The sequence below is a fragment of the Canis lupus genome, chromosome 18 (genome assembly GCF_048164855.1).
Source record: "Canis lupus baileyi chromosome 18, mCanLup2.hap1, whole genome shotgun sequence".
Classification (NCBI taxonomy): Eukaryota; Metazoa; Chordata; class Mammalia; order Carnivora; family Canidae; genus Canis; species Canis lupus.
The window spans coordinates 40,186,935-40,208,617 of NC_132855.1; the positions used below are offsets into that span (position 1 = coordinate 40,186,935).

Genomic DNA, 21,683 nt, shown 5'->3' on the forward strand with positions numbered 1-21,683 from the left:
ACTGGTTTAGGTAGACTCTGAGGTCCAAGAGTACAACATAGAGCCCAGAGAGCCATTTAGTTGAACTATGTGGAACCAGACAGCCACTGTTCACTGCTATACCTTGATGTGTTATGACAGCCTGGTAGAGAGGGATCCCACCAGGAACAGGCTTAGGAAGACCTGACTGCATACTATCTCAGGGGAAATAGCCAGGGGGAAAAAAAATCTCACATGGAAAAATAACATGTCTGTTCTTGGTTAATAGATAGTAAGACAAAAGCAGCAGAAGAACAAGAAGATGATGGACCATGAGAATGAAAGAAGTAATGAAGCAGGGGATCTAGTGGGGTAATGAAATCATGGCCAAAAAAAAGGTCAAATAAGTGATGGGGAACAACCTTTCCTAGAGCAGTGTATTTTATATGTTGTTTATTGGTCAAGAACTATTACTGATTTTAGCGTGTAAAGCACAGAGTCATGCACTTTGGAAAATGTCATATGGAGATATAAAGTAAGAAGTGAGAGTTCTTCACATACCTTCAATACCATGATTGAATGTTGAGTATGGTTCCTTCCCAGTCTCTTTACATGCATACATCAACCCACATTCACATACATAGTTTTTATTTTTTTTATATAGAAATTAGACCTTACTATATACACATTGGTCTGTGACATGTTTTACAATTAACAAAATAGAGAGGACAGGGTCGCCTGAGTGGCTCAGAGGTTGAGCCTCTGCCTTTGGCTCAGGGCATGATCCCGGGGTCCCAGGATGGAGTCCTACAGCGGGCTCCCTGCAATGGAGCCTGCTTCTCCCTCTGCCTATGTCTCTGACTTTCTCTCTCTCTCTGTCTCTCATGAATAAATAAATAAAATCTTTAAAAAAAAAACCCAAAATATAGAGGACAATTTTCTAACACAGGTAATGTCAGTCTAGGTCCTCTGGTAAGCAGATGCTGAAAGAGGAATGCAAGAGGGTCTGTTTTTTGTTTTGGGGTTTTGTTTTGGATTTGTGGAGAAACAAAAGCATATGCTCACCAAACCAGTGGTTGTATAATATGTACCTGAAGCCATATTAATCTGCTCTAGCAAAATCACTATGTGTGGCACAGCAGAGCTACCACTCGATTGGTTTGTAACAGCCTACAGTCATTCTCAAGGAATCACCCAGTTTCTACAGATGAATTCAGTGGAGATATGATGGAACCAATACTCTTAAAATACTTAGAATGATGGAGTTCCATCATTCCTAGCAGGATACCATATTGGTTTGTATTTGCTACCTTAGTTATGGGCATTTTCAGAGGTTTATACTTGGCCGTCCCACTATGGCAGCTCTTAACCACATAGGCCACGATCTAATGTGGGATTTTTCCAAATGCCAATTGCCAAGTTTTTAAATTCCAGTTATATGTACATGCAAGGACCAGGAGAATGATCTCTATCTCTCCCCAGTGCAGGACTCCTCTAATGGGAAATGTTCATTCTGGAGTTCCCAGCTGGGTTGGATGGGAGATGGTCTGAGAAAGGCTGAAGGAGGAAGCAATATTGGGTAGGGAAAGCTTGCAGACTGTGTGGCATATATGACATCTGTGGAGGGAAAGGGGGCATAGGAAGCAGAATTGAGCTGGGACAGACTCACACCGCAATGCAAATGTGACAAAGCCAGAGCCAAGAAGAGCTCCTCAGAGCAAAGAACTCCCATTAACAGAGTCCCACATGGAGGAGAGATGGCCAGGTACTTATCCATCACTGGAAGCCGCATAGCAAGAGCATGGCCTCAGTTGAAACACTGCATGGATGGCAGAGGTGCCGTAACTGGCCACTAGAAGCCATTGCCGGCTCACCACCAACAGCAGGCATTATAGTGCACGCGAGTATGTCATTCATTTTTATCCGTGCCCTCATGAGTACACGTGTTTCAAACTTCTTTTGTTCTTGCAGGCAATACTGCAATGAACAATCTCATATGTCTATCTTTGCGCTGTCTGTTGGTAAAACTCTAGGATGTGTTTCTAGAAGTGGAATGGCTGAAACATGTGGTGACTATCCTCACAGTTTTTACAGATTCTGCCAATTGCCTTCCAAAAATATTTGCCAATTATACACTCCCATGACAGTAGAGGAGAACGCTATTTCCCCAGGACTTGCCAGCATGAGAAGATGTTATTAGCTTTTCCATTAGTTGCCATCTGACAGTAGAATTATGATGTAGCATTATCTTATTACTTTTTATTTTCCTACCCACTCATTAGTTTGAGCATATTTCCATATGTTCGTCACACATTTGTTCTTCTTTTAGTTAATTTTTAATTTCCTCTGCTCACCTTCCCTTACTGGCTTTTCAACACAAAATTCAGACACAATTAAGAAATTTTGGGTAGGGGATGGGGAGAAAGAATGCTCAGCCTATATTTGGGGCTGAAGCAAAAATTCTTGTCTTTCTATAAAAAGTCAAGATGTGTTAATTTCAGGATTCACTTGCTGTTTTTCCTGATAACATTGAAACTATAGGTGCCAAAACAGAAAAATGAACTATTTTGTTTGGTGTTGCTTTAGTGAGGGGAAGAATTTTAGTCTTTGTAGGTATAAGGAGGCATAGAATGAAACCAAGGGCTTCTCCAGAAGAAGTATTGTGCACAGAAAAAAAAAAAAAAAAAGTAAGCTAGAGCTTGTAGGCTAGTTGAAGAGGGGAGCCTCATGTAAAAAAAAAAAAAAATGGTGAGAGGCTCACCCATCTATCTGCACTTCTCAGCAATGGCCTAATAGCCTTGAATCCTCACCGTCCTTTCCCCAAGAACCACTTCCATGACTGCTTCCCTAGTGGTTTCACATTAACTCACAGTGTTCCCAAACAAACCCATCATTGGTGCTCCCGCTCTGCAGTCAACCTACTCTTTCCTCCTGACCCTTTGACTTCTCTGCTTCTATTAATGAAGTCACTCCCTCCCCGTAGTACAAGCTTAGAACATCACAGAACTTTTTCTTTTCATTCTTCCTTCTTGGGTTTGACAAGAGCTGAGGAGTCCACAAATAAAATGGTCCTTTTCCTTCTCTCTCCCATTGTCCCAACACCTTTCCTTTACGTGTGCCTATGAACTTCTTTTCAATCTTTGTAACTCAGATGAGTTACCTCCTCCAAGGAAGTCTTCCTGGACCCCTGGCCACACACACACACACACACACACACACACACACACACAACCTTATAGATATCACAGTATGTTTTCTTTAGATTATTTACATGTTTTTTTCCTGTCTTTGAAGACAGAGCCTACGCTTTTTTCATCTTTATGTCCTTAGTACCTATCATAGTGTCTGGTACATAACAGGTATTCAATGAAGTTTTATTGCATTGAATTGTTTAACTGCTAACAAGTTTGAGCTCCAAGAGTTCCATGTTGCCTACCTCAGGAATCTCAAAGTCCTCATACCAGCATTTAAGGTTTTTAGGATATAACCCTAAGCTCTCATCTACTTCTTTTTTTTAAAGACTTTATTTATTTATTCATGATAGGCAGAGACAGGCAGAGGGAGAAGTAGGCTCCCCACGGGAGCCCAATGCGGGACTCAATCCCTGGACTCAGGATCATGTGCTGAGCCAAATGCAGATGCTCAACCACTGAGCCACCCAGGCTTCCTTCATGTCCTTCTTCCTATGGGTACTCCAGATGGAGTAGTCATTATTTCTCCATATCTCTAGCTCCTACATCTGTGCTTTTGCTCGGCCTTAGACATCCTTCCTCACTATCAGTAATTTGCCAAAATCTCGCTCATGTTTCTCAATTCATTCCCAAAGCCAGTTCTCAGAGGAGGCATTTCCTCATCCCCCAACATAGTCCTTCCTCTAAAATCCTTCCTGATCAGCATTATTATCACCATCAACATGACACATTGATCAAATCTCTTCTATAGGGATGCCTGGGTGGCTCAAAAGTTGAGAGTCTGCCTTTGGCTCAGGGCGTGATCCTGGGGTCCCAGGATCGAGTCCCGCATCGGGCTCCCCACAGGGAGCCTGCCCCTCTCTCTGTGTCTCTCATGAATACATAAATAAAATCTTTTTTAAAAATCTCTTCTATAAACTGTCTTTAAAGGCGTTTAGTTGTAATTTTTTTGCTCTGGGGATTAAATGAAAATCCCATGAATAATTTTTTTAAAAATTAGCCATTATTTTCCATCATCCACTGAGTCTGAGATACATGAAAGAAGATATTTTCACACCAACCAAAGCATCTAGTCCAGCTCCTGGCATCTAGTAGCCTCTAAAAATACCAATTATAAGAAATATCACAGACCAAATGGTGATTTAAGCCTTCTTTTCCCCAATCTCTTTGCCATTATGCTTTCACCAATATTCCCTTCTCACTCCCCAAAAGAAGGCTCCTCAATCTCCTATAATTATTACTTCCTCAGAGAGACCTTTCTTGCCTACTAAATCTAAGGTAGCTCCTGCCTATTATCTATAACCTCCAGGAGAGAATACATCATGACTAACTTTGCTCCCTGCTGAAACAGCCATTTCTTAACTAGTCATTTTTCTCAAAACAAAACAAAAACTAGTCATTTTTCTCTTACATATTTTGTAAGTAATTTCTCCAAGTCTGTTGTTAATTTTTAACTTTAAATATTCTATATATATTCTATTATACACACACGCACAAACACACACACACACACACACACACACATATATATACTCTACAATACACACAACTATTCTCTTGCTTCCATCCATCATGGCTTTTGAAGTTCTTGAGATATACATATATTCCTAGAGGTGAAAAGATTGAAAAGGCATCTTTTTAAGGGTCTTGAAGCAATTTGTAAAATTAGACATGTCCAACCCTCTGGCAAAAGTGTCACTACCAGTGACCTTATGTTATCAGATTTTGCTAGGCAAGCTAGATAGTTAACTTGATGCGAGGTAAGCATACTCTTGAAAATTTCAGGAATCAGGTGCCTCAAGCCGGGGTGCTGTGTTCAGCACTGTGTACAAGGGGGAAACTTGGGTACTCCCCGCTGCTCATTAGCACCAATTCATTTGATAGTCCTCTGGTTTGCCTTTACTTGAATGAATGCACAAATCTGTCCATACCCATTGCCCCCAGACAATAATTCCCTTTGCCATACTTCCATAGCCACTGAATAGCCTCCAAGATCTCTGGCCAGCCAGAGAATACAAGTGTCACGGTCTTTCCAGGTCACTCTCTAATCATGGTAATACATAGTGTCTTAGCCAACTGTGTAAACAACTTTACCTGGCTATTCCAGCCCAGTTATCATAAACGTTGCCAATTATAACAGTTTCCATCATAGAGAAATGACGTTGGAGAATGTAATGCACTGTGAGAGTAACCCGGGAAATATTATTGGATGGGATGACATGGAGACAAAAGTTTGGTGACCTCCGTACACACTTAGCACTGAGCCATCTCTGTGAATATCATATGACTTCCCCTGATCTTTAGTCATCCCGCAACACGAAGGGAAATAGTTTGGGGTAAGCCAAGAGAGCACTCAGTGGGGCTTTCCTAATTTAGACCTACTTGTAATACATCATTTCCATTGCCTTTTCTCTGCAAATTAAAGAGTATAATTCTTTATAATATACACAATTGCCTATTCTAGATCCCACACACATGGAAAGAAAAGCAAGTGCATTGCTTTATTTCTTTTCTTAGGATGTAATCCAGGGAGGAAAAATGTGTGTGTGGGATTTTTACCTTAAATTTACTTGCTTCATCAGAGAGAGTTTTATTTCATTGTTTGGCTTCTTGTACACATTTTTTGTTTTGTTTTTCTTTTTTCTTGCTTCATTAAGCTATGCAAATAGGTAATAAAGGATTCATAGTACAAGAACACAAATCATAGGAGTACCTGGGTGGTTCAGTTGGTTGAGCATCCAACTCCTGATTTCAGCTCAAGTCATGATGTGGGCATCATGCGATTGAGGCCCATGTCCGGCTTCATGCTGTTCAGGGCCTGCTTAAGATTCTCTCTCTCTCCCTCTGCCCCATGTCCCCACTTGCTAAAAAAAATTAAAAAAAAATAACACACACACACACAAATCATAGTGTTATCAAACCTATTTCCAAGTGTAGATGCAATTTAGGGCTGCCCCCAAGTTCCCACAACTGTTTAAGATTGAATAGTGATAAAGCAAGGAAGGAATCACAAGGATACATCAGACTTGGTCCCAACCTTGATCTTTTTCAGGGAAAGAAGTTCAGAGAGGAGAATACAGTAACATAAATAGCTACAATATCATGTCCTAGGTGAAAAAAGGCCATTAGGAAGAAGGATGGAGGAGAGGCAATCAGGAAAGATCGCTTGCAACATATACTTCGTGCCAGACATTTAATAGTAGAAAAGACCATCTTAGGCAAAGATTTGGATTGAGGACATTCTATATTTTGGATTGAGGTCAGAGTGAATAAATTCTCTGATGGTAGAGGGCAGGGAGTTAAACTGACAAACTGATCCCTTCATAACTTTGCTTTTAATTAACAGAGTCAAACCCAAAGAGGAGACTATATTACTGGAGAAAACCAAATTGATGGCCTTTTATGGCCACAGGGGGTAAAAAAAAAAAGTAAATGTATTTGGGTCAGTTACTCAAGCCTAAGTCTTACCTAAAGGAACCTCCAGTTCCTGCCTTGTCCTGTTCGCTCAGGGAGAAAACACTAGAGATGGTTAGGCTGCTTCTCTGACTGTCCAATGGCGGAGAAGCTCATACCTTTGAATGCAGCTGATTGGCTACTGTAAAAGCCCGCTCTGGGCGAGGACCAATGACATCCCGGAGTTCAGATTCTTGGAAATAGTTTCTAGTCGGGAATGCGTGACATTGACACAGTCTTTCGTTCGTAAACAAGGACGAGCCTGGGCGGGCCCCCAGCCCACGCGTCCCAGGCCCGGGTCCCAAGCGGCTAATCTCGAGCTCCGGTACCCCAGATGCCCGCTTCACCTTCCTCCGCCCCCGGCTGACCCCTCACAGCCCCGGGCCGCCGCGCCAGGTCCCGCCACCCACGGGACCCGCGGCCGGGGGCGGGGCCCAAAGTTCTTTATCTGAGCTGATTGGCGCGGCCGCCGCCGGGACGCGGCTCCAAGTCCCGGTGACTCCGCCCCTTCGGGGCCGGGGGGAGCGTGCGGGGAAACCAATAAAACCCCGGGAGGCGGCGGGTCGTGGCCAGACGCGAACCTGAGCGTCGGGCCCCTCGCAGCTCCTCGGCCTCACTGCCGGCTCCTCCACTCGGAAGCGCCCCGGAATCGCAGCCCAGGCAGCCCAGGCCGGGCGCACGAGCCGGCCCTCCCGCGCCCCCTGCCCAGACGCGCCCCGCGCCGCCCCGCGCCGCCCCGCGCCGGCCCCCGCCGCAGCTTTCCTCGGCCTCGGAGCGTCCCCGGCCCCAGCGCCTGCCCGTCGCGGTGGGCGTCGAGATGAAGGCGGCCCGCTTCGTGATGCGCAGCGCCGGCTCGCTGAGCGCGGCCAGCGTGGTCCCCCGCGAGGTCGAGCTTTTCTCGCGCTACAGCCCGTCCCCGCTGTCCATGAAGCAGCTCCTGGACTTCGGTGAGCTGGGGAGGGAGGTCGGGCGGGCCGCCGGGGCTGGGGAGCCGCCCCAACTCTGAGCCCTCGGGCGGGGGGCGGGGCTAACCGCTTAAGATACCTGGACGCTGCTCTCCTGCTGTCGGAAACCTGCAGGAGAGCCCTCAACCCTGAACCCTCGACGCCGGGGCGCCTTACCCTGGCCTAGAGCTAGCTGCCTTATTTCTCACAGTTTGCACCTACAGGTCAAGGCCGCTTGCTGACCCACTGATGCTGGATGGTTTGAGCTCTTATTTCCGTGCAAGCTTCCAGTCAAAACACTTTTCTTGCTTTGAGCCACCATATCACAATGAATTAAAACCTTTATCCCCTCCTTCACAACATTATATACTTTTTTGGAGAGGATTCTTAATGTTATAAAGCAGCCTCAAATTAAGTGAGATTTTATCGCTTAGCCACCTTCCACTTGTTGACAGGGTACATTCATCTGCATTGTTAACAGTTTTGTCTCTTTGCCAGTATGATTTTCTGAATATTTGCCTTACTGCCAGAAATGTTTACAAACCTTCTGCAGCGGTCTTAAAAGGAATATTTCAAGAATTTAAATGTGATGATATTTATCACTAATGTGGAAATATCACGATTCTTACCCACTGTCTTATCCTTCTACTTCAATTTCGTATCTAGAACCCTCTGAACGATGTTGTCTGGTGGACATTGTGGTGTTGACAGCTGTGGGACATTCTGACTTAATGGAAGTGAATCCTCTTCCCCCCAAAAAGGAAACAATAATTCTCATATTGGTCCTTTAAAAAAAAAAAAAGACAGTAAAGAAAAAGACCATGAAGGAGGAGATACTTCTTATTATAAAGAGTAACCCAACTGAGGGTGAAACTATAATTTAATGATATGTGTATGTGTTCGATATTGGATATCTAATGCTATTCAAGTGTATGATTCAGATCTACTTTTTTTCAAAAACTAAATAAATATTATTTATTACAGGTACAGAAAATGCATGTGAAAGAACTTCTTTTGCATTTTTGAGACAAGAATTGCCTGTGAGGCTGGCCAATATCCTGAAGGAAATTGATATCCTCCCTGATCGATTAGTCAATACCTCTTCGGTGCAGTTAGTTAAAAGCTGGTAAGTGGTGAACCCATTCTGAAACAGTCTCTATTTTTAAGACAAGTATCTGAGTATGAATTCTTATAATACATTAACATCATCTTTGGAAATGGGTGGTCTGAACAGTAAGTATTTTTGAAAGATGTAAAGACTTTTTTTTAGTAAGTTAGGGTAAGTTATCATAGGGACAGTTATAAAGCTATAAAGAGACATTTTGCCCTGAAAAAGGACATACTTTCATGATATAATTGTATTTTAAGTAATAAGAGACAGAATTTGATATTGCACATGGAATCCTATTCTAGAAATAGAAGGACTACTATTTAGAAGGTCTAATCTTTGTTACTTACAAATCAATTAACAGCAGGCGTTGGGTTCAAATGCCACCTCTGCCTCTTCCTAGTTGTGGAATTCTTAGCAAGTATCTTAAATTTGCTATGCCTCAGTTCCTGCATCTGCTATTGAGGAAAATAAAGTATATGCTTCAAAGAGTTTCATGTGAGTGAAATTAAATGAGCTAATCCATTATAAAGTACTTAAAACAGTACCTAGCGCAAGCCAGAACTTAGTAATTGTCAGTTATTGTCATCTTATTTTACAAATAAGGATCCTGAGGCTTGGAGAGGGTAGATCACCCAAAGGAACAAATTTTCAGAGAACAGGACTAGGATATGCACTGAGGCAGATATTCGCCAGAGCCTCACCCTAATCTACTGACAGACAGCTTTTTGTTCATTGATTCTAGAAATATATATGTGTTATAAATATTATATAGTCTATAATCAAATTGTAAATATTACTGTATATATTGTTAAACAGTTACAAACACATAATCCATAGTATTTGCTGCTTTCACGAATTCTCTTCACCTATGAATGTAGTAGGAAAAATTAGGAAGCTTTTCTTAAAAAGCTGTTTCTAGGGGCAGCCCAGGTGGCTCAGCAGTTTAGCGCCGCCTTCAGCCCAGGGCCTGATCCTGGAGTCCCAGGATCGGGTCCCATGTCGGGCTCCCTGCATGGAGCCTGCTTCTCCCTCTGCCTGTGTCTCTGCCTCTCCCTTCCTCTCTCTCTCTCTCTCTCTCTTTCTCTGTCATGAATAAATAAAATCTTAAAAAAAAAAAAAGTTGGTTTCTAAATGCTATAAAAAAAGAAAACACTTGCTAGATAAAACAAAAACTACTGACTGGAATGACTTAATCTGGAGTGATTAAAGAAATAAATTTTAAGTTAGAAATTTGAGGGTCAAAGTCATAGCTTTGGGTTTTTTTGTTTGGTTGGTTTGGTTTGATTTTAGATCTAAAAAATGTGCTGGAGGAAAGTTGTAATTTTAAACATAATGCTTTCTCTTTTCCAATCATTTGAAATGATTTAGTCACTTGTATCTGACAATTCAATTTTAAATTTAAAGCACACCTGTCACTTTACAGGTATATCCAGAGCCTGATGGATTTGGTGGAATTCCATGAGAAAAGCCCAGAAGACCAGAAAGCATTATCAGAGTAAGTTTTATGCATTAGAGTGTCTAAAACTTTGACTATTTCCAGACATACTCCTAAGATTTTTTTTTTTAGACATGAATTAAAGGATCCACAACTCTGAATAACAAATACCCTCTGCCTTACAAATGACAAGTTTTGACTTGTTGGTTTTTTAAAAGTGATGAAGAATGATGACATTGAAAATGATGCTAAGAATGAACAAGTGTAGATTTATTTTTAAGGAAATCTATTTTTAGTATACATTTAGTCTGATGACTAGATTCACAGGTAGATTTACTATGACATAGTATCAGTATATGTCATTTTGTCATTGGAGATAGAACATTTTCTTTCAGATTAACTTATAGTTTCTCCCTATAAGAATAGGAAAGAAGAATCTTTTTATAAATCTGAGAAGAAATCTTGATGTTTTTTTCCACAATGGCACTCTAGACTTATCTTTAATATTAATTATTTTTTAATTATTATTTTTTAAAGAGAAGGCTTAATGAATTCCTAGAATGAATTCACCAGTTAGAAAGCTGGTATTTTTATGTTAAGTGAGAAGCAAAATAAATCTGTTTGTAATACTATCTCCTCTATTGTAGTTGGAGAATCTGTAGTGAGAACCTTAATAAACCTTCATCCAAACATTTTATCATTTGATTCTTTAGATGGGTACTTAAAAAAAGCTTCAGCCTTCTTTGAAGTAATCTAAGGCATATAAGTGAATGAAACTTACTTGAACTTTCTCTAACTCTAAATGTGTTTTGGCTTAGTTTTACAGATACTCTCATCAAAGTTCGAAATAGACACTACAATGTAGTTCCTACAATGGCACAAGGAATCATAGAATATAAAGATGGCTGTACAGTTGATCCAGTCACCAACCAAAATCTTCAGTATTTCTTGGATCGATTTTACATGAACCGTATTTCTACCCGGATGCTGATGAACCAGCATAGTAAGTTAGCTCATCATGGTCATGATATACTGAGATGGGTATAGAATATCAGCCATACCCCAACCAGATGTTTCATTATTCAGGGGTTCACATTCTTTTTCAATGGTAGTTTTAATCATTATTATCCTAGTTTTTATGACATCTTTTGTTTTTATTCTTCAACAGTTCTTATATTCAGTGACTCAGAGACAGGCAACCCAACTCACATTGGAAGCATTGATCCAAGCTGTGATGTGGCAGCCGTGGTCCAAGGTAATTTCTAGATTTCTGCATTTCCCTTATTGAAAATGTACACTGTATGATTGACATATCTATAGTTGAGGTGACTTTGTGAATGAATTTATATCCAGAGTGTTCCAGTTTATGTTTTTATAAATACTGTCATGAAGATCCTTTGCTTTTGAGAGTCAGGGGTTTAAACATTCATTAATAAAATTAAAAAATCCATACAGTAATGGCCTTATTGTTCTATGTTCTATTTAATCTTTGAAGTGTGCATATTCCTATCACCACCCCTATAACATCAACACTGTCTTAATTTTTTCTTCAATAAAATATTAAAGAGATATTTTTTCATACAGGTGAATCTGTACTCTAATGAACATTCTAAATTAAGGGTAGTACGCACACTGATGATCACATGAAAATTTTACTTGGCATAAACTCATTTCATCATTATGAAAAAAAAACCCTTCTATTTCAGATGCCTTTGAGTGTTCGAAGATGCTTTGTGACCAGTATTATTTAACGTCTCCAGAATTAAAGCTCACACAAGTGAATGGTAAGCAATAAAAAAAAATATTTTAATCTATGGAAAATTCACTGTTCTCCCAGTATAATTACTTCTTGTAAATACAAAGCAACTCCTGCATTCCTTTTCTTCCTTCTGAACTTGTCTAGAATTTGTATGCTTCTTTTTTGAAGCCAAGGTTCTCTTGATCTCCATTGCAGAGTTCCAGTTTGAGCATATTCAGTTGCTAATGATGATTCATAAAGAGGCAAGGTTTGAACAAACAATTTAAGATTTAGAGTAGCATGAGTTCCAGTGTCCTAGATCAAAGAAAGATAGCTTATTGCAGAATATGAGAGTCAGGGAGGCCAGAAGTAGGAGGAGCCACTTGGTAGCAGAAATAGCCTCCTAGAGAAGTTACTCATGAGACCTGGAAACAAAAACACTTCAAATTGTACTGTAAGCAATAAGGCAGTCACAGGACAAATACTGTGTGATTCTACTTATCTGAGATATGTTAAGTAGACGTAGAGAGGTAGAGAGTAGCATGGTGGTGGCCAGAGGCTGGGGGCTGGGGTAAATGGGTTATTTTATTTTATTTTATTTTTTATTTTTTTAAAGATTTTATTTATTTACTCATGAGAGACAGAGAGAGAGAGAGAGAGAGAGAGGCAAAGACATAGGCAGAGGGAAAAGCAGGCTCCGTGTAGGGAGCCCCATGTGGGACTAGATCCAGGGACTCCAGGATCACGCCCTTGGGCCAAAGATAGGCGCTAAACTGCTGAGCCACCCAGGGATCCCCGATATTTTATTTTAAAATGCTATTTAATGGATATAAAATTTCAGTTACGCAAGATTAGTAAGAAGGTAGATCTCATGTTAAATGTTCTTTTAAAAATATTTAAAAAAAAAATATTTTTAAAAAATAAATAAAAAATAAAAATAAATTTAAAAAAATATTTTTAAGTTAGGCAGCCTGGGTGGCTCAGCGGTTTAGCACTGCCTTCAGCCCAGGGTGTGGTCCTGGAGACCTGGAATCGAGTCCCACATGGGGCTCCCTGCATGGAGCCTGCTTCTCCCTCTGCCTGTGTCTCTGCGCCTCTCTCTCTCTCTCTCTCTCTCTCTGTCTCTCTGTGTGTCTCATGAATAAATAAATTAAATCTTTAAAAAAATAAAATAAAAAATAAATAAAAATATTTTTGAATTACAAAAAAAAAATTTAACTGTTCTGTAAGTATGCACCACTGTTTTGGAAGCAGACCATACTTCAGTGGCTTCAGATCCAGGGTAACTGAAAAAATAGGGTCTTCCCACGTTGAAGTGATAATATGATGAATGCAAGGCACTTTTTAAATCTTCTCCCATAGTGCTTCTCAAAGCAGGACAGTTAAAATTAAGTTGCTCAGATTAAAAGTACTCTAACTCGTGGATTGGGAATATGTAAATATTATTGCTAAATTAAAAATAAGAATACAAATAAAGGTTGAAAAAGAACTCTAAGCATTAACAGCATTGTTGCATAATACTTGTAGATAAACTGCTTGAACTGTTTGATAAAATAAGGAGGGAATTGGGCCAGGCCTTCTGTTTTCTGATTCAAACTTTGCCAAGGCCTGGGACACCAAACAATAATACTTTTATTTTTCTTCTCAAACAATATTATGAGGTTTTTGTTTCTGTTTTCTTTTGCCTCTCAGTGAAATGTAAGCATATTTAGCCCCTAAGATTTAATGTTTGGGTGATAAAAATCAAGAATTTTAAATGTGTTATTTTCCCACAAAATATGAAAATTATACCTAACATTAATTTCAGTATTATTCTATGGACACGTTAACTCTTTCTTTTTTCTTAAAATGTATGATTTTAACTCTGAAATACCTCAGTATAAAAGTTTTGAAAGCAGAAACAAATAATCCACCTAATCTAATTTATAGTACCCTGTCACACACTTCATCTGACCTTATACATTTGTAGAGAAATGCAAAAATTAATCATAGAGCACAAGGCAACAACCCTAATAGCATTTTGAAAATAAGCCAGTTGTGTTTACTGTTTAAAAGAAAAGGGTCTAGGGTAGAATTTCAGAGGAAAGGAAGATGGGGAATATTCTAATCTCAGGAATAAGGAGTATCTATTAATCAAATAGATATTGATAAAATATTGATAAAATATCAAATATTTTAATGAAATATTTACCAGTTCTAAGTGAGTCTAAATTTTTTTCTAGGAAAATTTCCAGGCCAGCCAATTCACATTGTATATGTACCTTCTCACCTTCATCATATGCTCTTTGAACTATTCAAGGTATGACACTTCACAGTGATTGCAATTTGGGTTGTTTTTTTTTTAATTCACATGTTACATTTTTATTTCCTTTATCATTTCCCGCTGAATGGGAGCTTCACTGTCTTCTCCCAAACACACTTTAGTGCTCCTAATAGAAAGAAGCTATAGTTAATGTTTGAAAGGGCACATGCAGTTCATTAGAGCATCAACACATATTTGAGAATGTGCAATATGATTCACGATGTCTTAATGCTACCTGTTCTTATTATTTCTTCAGGTGTCCAACAAAGCACTAGTCATTCATGCATTTGTTAAGGAAGGTCAGGGGGTGAATGCTTCAGTGAATGGGGCCTTGTTACCTCCACCCCCATAGGATGGTCCAGCTCCAAATCCCAATGCTCAGGTCCAGAGTTTCTGCAGGTGGCAGGGCTCCAACCTGAGTTTAGAATATACTCAGAAGTCAGTCATTTCCTTCCAAGATCAACTTGAATGTGCATATGAATCACCTGGGGTTTTGTTAAAATGTAAACTCTGATTCAGTGTGGCTGGGATGGGTCCTGGGGCTTAGAATTTGTAATAATAAGCCCATAGGTGATGCTGCTGGTCCACACTCCACACTTTCCATAGCAAGACTGTGACAGTGCTTCTCAAACTTCAGTATGCATTGGAATCACCTGGAGGGCTTGTTAAAAACACTTACTCTTAGGCTCTGGCCTAGAGATTTTGATTCTGTACATCTGAGAATTTGCATTTCTAACAAGCTCACAAAGGATGTGAATGTTACTAGTCTGGGATAGCCAGGTACCAAGAAGCAAATCTGTCCTGTGTTCTAAGACCAAACTAAGACTGTACTTACACCAAAAAAAGAAAACCTTCTGACACTTCATGATGCTTTCCAAGAGTCTCTTGGACTCCTGGGGGAGGAAGCCTAAAAAAAGAGAAATTTACCTCTAATTCTGATGTAGCTTTTCTCAGAATTTACTATTTCCTACCTTATTCTAATGTTAATGCAATGAGGTATTGATTATACTACAGACATCTGATCTTTTTTCTTTTACTTCAGCTAATGATTAGAACTTAGTATTATATAGAAACCAGAAAGCAGATAATGTACCACAAGGAGGTTAGAGAGGAAAACATGTGAAATAAACCAAAACTTTATCTGTGTGAGACGCACCCAGTTGTCTGAAAACTTGTTTGAGTTTCTTCTCTGTTAAAGGACAAAAGATACTTTTTCATTGATTTCATTTATTTTTAAATTGAATGGTCCAATTCCTACAGTTATTTTGCCATCATTGGTAAAAGTTAAGATGATAACCAATGCAAATTGAAATTTAATTTAGAATTATTTACTATCCTTTTAAATAGTAACAACCTTTCCTGGCAAGTTTTATAAAAGCCAATAAATTGGTTCAATGATTCACTGTTCATTTGTTATGTAATAGTCTTTGGTGCTTGGATGTAAAATGTAATGGAAAGACAGAAAAGAGAGAGCCAGGAAATGGACTATAAAAACCAATTTCTACATTTAAATTAAGCTTACAAATAAGAACTTGACAGCTAGCAGAATTGTTTTTCCATTAGACATTACTCCCAGGAGCTGTATTACATGGTAAATGAATATTTTTCATTATACATCCTGCATGACACATTCATAAATGGCTATTTACAGAGCTGTTTTACTACTAACTTAAAAAAAAATAGGAACTTTGAATTACCCTCTGTGCTGCTTTTATTTTAAACATAAAAAACAGTTATTTATTGTTTCTCATTCTTCTGCCGTTGAATTCCTTATGGTTTTGATTTCTTTAGAATGCAATGAGGGCAACAGTTGAACACCAGGAAAATTGGCCTTCCCTTACACCAATTGAAGTGATTGTTGTCTTGGGAAAAGAAGATCTTACAATTAAGGTAACCATTCTCTGTTTTTCTTTTGAGTCTCTCTGGAGAAAACTAAAAAAGTGTCAATAATAATAAAGCTCTCCGCTTTGAGAAACAGATCAAAGTCATGGACATCAGGTGACTTTTAAATAAAGGAAATATAGACAAATGTACCTTGTTTTTAATGCTTGGCTTTGGTTTGTCTGTTTAAGATTTCAGACAGAGGAGGTGGTGTTCCCCTGAGGATCATTGATCGCCTCTTTAGTTACACATACTCCACGGCACCAACGCCTGTGATGGATAATTCCCGGAATGCTCCTTTGGTAAGACCAATTAGATGGCCAAGTTCACCCCAGCCACCTAGTTATAAATGTAAAGCAAAGGAGTACAAGGAAGTATTTAGTCAAGCTACTCAATTTAGTTAAATTGGGCAGGGGGTAGGGGGTATGAGAAAGCATGATAAAGCAAGCTGAAGACAGTGAAACAATTCTATGAGAGGTCTCTGATTGGAAGTAGAAAATACTTATCTGGGTTCAAGAACAGCAGCAGCAGGGAGGATAATAACTCCTTCTTACATTTTGTATTTCAATGATCATGTCCACTTCTTTGCCAGTAACTGATCTTTTCCCTCTAGGCTGGTTTTGGTTATGGCTTACCAATTTCTCGTCTCTATGCCAAGTACTTTCAAGGAGATCTGAATCTCTACTCTATGTCAGGATATGGAACAGATGCCGTCATCTACTTAAAGGTATCCTTTCAACCCAGTAGAAATAATAATATTTCTATTTTTAAGATTTAATTAATTAATTAATTTATTTATAAATTTATTTGAGAGAGAGAGAGTCCATGCAAGTGGGGGAAGGGGCACAGGGAGAGAGAGAGAAAGAGAACTCTTCTTGGCTGAGCATGGAGCCTGATGTAGGGCTTGATCTCACAAGCCTGAGATCATGACCTGAGCCAAAATCAAGAGTCAGGCACCCAACCAACCAAGCCACCCAAGATGCCCTGAAACAGTAATTCTGAAAGCAGTTCTTTTCCGGACCTCAGTTCCATGGTCCATAGTGAATACCTCAAACTAAACTAATGCAAATAATGACCAAAAGTCATTTCATTTTCTTTTTTTTTTTTAATTTTTATTTATTTATGATAGTCACAGAGAGAGAGAGGCAGAGACATAGACAGAGGGAGAAGCAGGCTCCATGCACCGGGAGCCCGACATGGGATTCGATCCCGGGTCTCCAGGATCGCGCCCTGGGCCAAAGTCAGGCACCAAACCACTGCGCCACCCAGGGATCCCCATTTCATTTTCTGTTTGATATGCATAGACATACTATTTAATAATATTTAATATGGTTACTTACCAATCGGAAGTGGGGCCAGGACACCTGCTTCAAGCGAAGCCAAATTGTTTCTCATAAAACATATTAGTTTCCACATAAGGAGATGTTCACGTGAATTTTTTAAACCAACACCTTTTGGCATTTGTGAGAATAGCTGTACCATCATTTTATTTAAACTCATGGGAAATAGATGCTAATTATGTTCCAGCCTAGAAAACAACTGATACCAAGATACTTCAGACCTTCAGCTGACCTTAGTAGAAATCCAGGGAAGGAAAAGCTAACTGCTCACAAGCTAGCAATGGGACAATCTGACATTTCCTAGTTAAACTTTAAAATTTGGTACATGGTTTTTCTATTTCTGATAAAAGCTTCAATGTGATTTGTTAAGGTCACTGTCCTGATTTTTCATCATTTTGCAGCTGTTTTGACTGAAATGTATTTACAGACATTAGTATGTCTGTATGCCAGGGGGCATGTGAAGCTCGTAGGCTCTCATTGTGTGCAAAGGAATTATTTGCTCAGAGGCCTTGGACTATCTGAAATAGTTAATGTATTCATCTTATAGAAAGTCTTCGAAGTACTGGGAAAGATTAAGAGATCACAGATTTCTATTATCAGACTTTAATAAATTAATAGCATCAGATTAGAACTCTATATCACAGATACAAAGGTTTTTGTAAATAAAGAATAGCTTTGTTCTTCAGTTCTATCACATCAGCAATATCCAAACAAGGGACCTGTGTAAACATTGAAGACAAATTCTGTTCCTCAATTTATAGTTGTATATATACTATCTCAGCCTCTAGAGGGTAGAAATAATATTTGGTTTTAGTTTTTTTTTTTTTTTATACACTGTCTAGCGTACCATCAGCTATGTATGGTGTGCTCTTCTTATTGAATCAATTAAAGGGATGTATTTGAATGTTTGAATACTTTCTTCTGAATGATCACATCAAGTACAAATTATGCCATGAAGAATTTCTTTGGGTTGATTTTTTTCTTCCCTCTCTTCTTTTCAGGCTTTATCTTCAGAGTCTGTAGAAAAACTCCCAGTCTTTAACAAATCAGCCTTCAAACATTATCAAATGAGCATCGAGGCCGATGACTGGTGTATCCCAAGCAAGGAACCAAAGAATCTGGCAAAGGGGAAAGTGGCTCTGTGAAAGTGGACACTCAGGACACTTTAAGGGATCAAAGTGGGTCTAAGCCAGTGCTGCTTCCTGAATGTTTGTGTGTGAACTCGTTTCCTCAAAAACAAACAAAAGCAACAAAGACTCCTTGTTGGGAACAGTGGTGCAAGAAGGAACGAAGCCCGTTCCTCGGACCCAGGAGAGTGTAATGTAGGTGTTAACAGATGGCCAGCTCTCTAGTCTTTAAACTTAGCATAACGTACAAGCTTCTATCAGATCCTGAAGCAGGAAAAGCTTCAGTTTGCCCTGTCTTTATCGACAAGAATGGGAACGAAGTAAAGATATAAGCTAGCAGTTTCAATAGACTGATATTTTAGGCCTGTGATTGATGGCATGAGATAATGGTATTTATTGCATATCGAGTGTCAATATGCCAACATTTCCCTGACATCAAAGGGTTAGGGCTTACTTTATGCTCTGTAATTAGAAATGTATGTAAAGGTACATTTCTTGTATTTCTGTGTTCTCTAGGGAGGAAAAGCTGGTGACTAAATAACATTTACTTTGCATGTTATTTGAGTGAGGGAGGAATGAGTCAAAACGTTTTGGAAATTCAGAAGAAAGCCTCTTCTGATAAATACCGTATCTTCATTATGCTGCTTTCCTGTTTACACTTCATATAATAAGTGAACACTTATTGCCAGGTGCCTGCCTAGTCTTGGGTGAGTTTTAAAATATGCACTGAATTGAGGATGTTGGCAGTTGGAGGGAGAGAAGAATTGCCAAAGTGATAGCAAAACTCTCTTCGCCTTACTTTGTTTATAAATGAAATGTACATTGGAAAAACCAATGTTAGGGAAAGAAACTATACATTCAGAACCTAACTCAGTAGGAGGGGCTGTTCACTCCCCTGCAATGGTGGTAATCCAATGATGGCATTCCTTTTCTAGGCTTAAAAAGGTATATTTTTGATACATGTAATTATATTCTCTACACTCCTGCATTAACATGTCCATAAAAATAATTCCTAATTATCAAGTGATTCGAGAACATTCAAACTTAAATACTTCTTGGGATATTTCTAACAAACAGCCTGGGAGTAAGAGGTTTTCATTCCAGGTTGCTTTCATTTGAATCATTGAGACTGAGGGATGATAAATGAAAGTTGTAATGCGTATGGAACTTTTGGGGACTTTGATATAATCTGTAGGCTGACAGGCCGGTCTAGCACATCACTCTCACAGAAGGAAGAGAAAAACAGAAAGAAGGAAGGAAGGAAGAGGGAAGAAAGAAACAGAAGACAGGCATCTTGCTTCCCCCCCCACCCCCACAAATTATTTTAAGAAATGATCTATATTTTCATAGCTAAATTACTGGCAAGAGGATGAATTGGTCTTTAAAAACAGAATGGCTTCTTTAAATAGTTCCCTCACTTTTGCGAGGTAATAGTCTTTTATGAGATAATCTCATCTGTGACAAATTGGTAGGTAAATTGGGATATAGAAAAAACCTAGAATTTTCTGCATTGTAAAATAATAAGTACTGTTTATGTTTGTATATGTAGAATTTAACATTTGTGTTTAATTTTGCTGTGGTCTAGAATTGTGGTGCTTCTGTAGTGGCCATAAAGGCCTGAAATGATTTATTATGGATGTCAGACTTTATCATGAGAAGTCCTAGGTAATGACTTTTCTTGATGGTGGGACTCTGACTCATGCATTTATCAATTACACAAAATTATTTGCAATAGATTATTTGACTTTTCAGTTTTTACTGAAATTTTAAACATTTTGCATGTAAATACTTGTATTTACCAAAGATTTAAAGCAGTTGATTAATTAATCCAAACACTGTGAACTGTCTTTGAAATACTAGAGAAAAAGAAATGTTAATATCACAGTAACATCAACTATACTGTATAAATAGAGTTCTATAATACAGAAATAGTCTACATTGGTATTTGTGAAATCTATGGAAGAACTTTAGGATTCTAGCAGATGGATACTGAATGTTCAGGCCCACTTAAGTTATTGATGTATAAATTGTGTTTTTGTCTCTATGTACAGAGATGTAACCATTTTTATAATAAATATTTTTATTACAACAGGAAACATAGTCTTTTGAAATTCATTTCTCAAATAGATGGCAAATTACTAAGAAAAATTTGAGGTAAACATTTTCCTCACTTTACATATAAATCTCATCTATATATTGGGTATAGCCTTTTATAAAAGTATTAAAAGCAACTTAAAATTTTGATTTTTAAACAAAAGATAAGGGATCCCTGGGTGGCGCAGCAGTTTAGCGCCTGCCTTTGGCCCAGGGTGCGATCCTGGAGACCTGGGATCGAGTCCCACGTCAGGCTCCCTGCATGGAGCCTGCTTCTCCCTCTGCCTGTGTCTCTGCCTCTCTCTCTCTCTCTCTGTGACTATCATAAATAAATAAAAATTAAAAAAATAAAAAAAAAAATAAACAAAAGATAAGTACTTTATAGCAGAAATTTGCAGTTCTTCTTTGCTTTCTTGTGTATGCTTCAATAGCACATCACATAGTACACAGTGTATTAATCTACATGAATATATTGAATATATTCCATAATCATTTTTGCAATGTATACATTCTGTACATTTTTGGGGTAAACTTTAAGTTTCCCTTGGTGATTGTACTTACATAACAAATATAGTAAAGTACCAAAATAATTGCCTAGATAATTTAGGTTCCCAAACAACTTCTGGATTAAATATCTAGATAATAATAATGTAGAAATAAGAAATTATAAATTAATCTTCACATTGTCTTTCTTAACTAACTTAGTCCTTTGTCTTTAGATAACATCCTTTGCCTAACTTCACAATGCCCTTATTGGCAAAGTTTTGTAAACAAAAAAAAGAAAAAAAAAGAGGGGGGAGAGGAAAGAAAGAAAAAGAGGAAGAAAAAATTAGTAGAATAGATTTGTCATAACTAAATTCTAAAATCTTGTCAGAATAAGCATATTGGAATCAGAAATGCCATCAACCTAAGGCATTAGACCCAAAAAAAACATACAGGAAAGCCCTTTATCAATGACCGTCTCCTTTATTTACTACCTTACTTTCTTTCATCAGGGAAATACTGCACCATGTGTCTAAAGAAAGCGCATGCACACATGCATACACATGCAAACACGTACACATGTACCTGGAACTTAGCTGTACAGTGTCCTTAGACTAAGCTGCCTG

At 38.7% G+C, this 21,683-nt stretch overlaps 2 protein-coding genes across 4 annotated transcripts in view; one reads left to right on the plus strand and one right to left on the minus strand.

The window, feature by feature from the left end:
* Positions 1 to 6,746, minus strand: part of DYNC1I1 (dynein cytoplasmic 1 intermediate chain 1) — a 438,187-nt gene extending 431,441 nt beyond the window's left edge. Inside the window, exons 1-2 of one of the 3 annotated variants that reach the window (XM_072784073.1) lie at positions 6,618 to 6,746; positions 5,863 to 6,013 (exon numbers count right to left, since the gene is read on the minus strand). The gene's annotated coding sequence lies outside the window, so the exon portion shown is untranslated. The remainder of the gene's footprint in view (positions 1 to 5,862; positions 6,014 to 6,617) is intronic. The other 2 variants (XM_072784080.1, XM_072784075.1) reach the window with 2 other exon arrangements.
* Positions 6,747 to 7,178: 432 nt separating this feature from the next.
* On the plus strand, positions 7,179 to 20,576 carry PDK4 (pyruvate dehydrogenase kinase 4). The gene is made up of 11 exons (XM_072784084.1): positions 7,179 to 7,549; positions 8,531 to 8,672; positions 10,081 to 10,152; positions 10,911 to 11,095; positions 11,261 to 11,347; positions 11,799 to 11,876; positions 14,053 to 14,129; positions 15,924 to 16,022; positions 16,205 to 16,315; positions 16,627 to 16,740; positions 18,355 to 20,576. Exons 1-11 carry the CDS (start codon positions 7,420 to 7,422, stop codon positions 18,496 to 18,498), a joined length of 1,239 nt encoding a protein of 412 aa, XP_072640185.1. The 5' UTR covers positions 7,179 to 7,419; the 3' UTR covers positions 18,499 to 20,576.
* The last annotated feature ends 1,107 nt before the right edge of the window (positions 20,577 to 21,683 follow it).

Bases quoted from the DNA above. Each gene is read 5' to 3' on its own strand.
- PDK4 (XM_072784084.1), top strand. From the start codon at position 7,420: ATGAAGGCGGCCCGCTTCGTGATGCGCAGCGCCGGCTCGCTGAGCGCG. The intron at 7,550-8,530 runs GTGAGCTGGGGA...TATTTATTACAG, and splicing joins GAAGCAGCTCCTGGACTTCG to GTACAGAAAATGCATGTGAA. The intron at 16,741-18,354 runs GTATCCTTTCAA...TCTTCTTTTCAG, and splicing joins ATGCCGTCATCTACTTAAAG to GCTTTATCTTCAGAGTCTGT.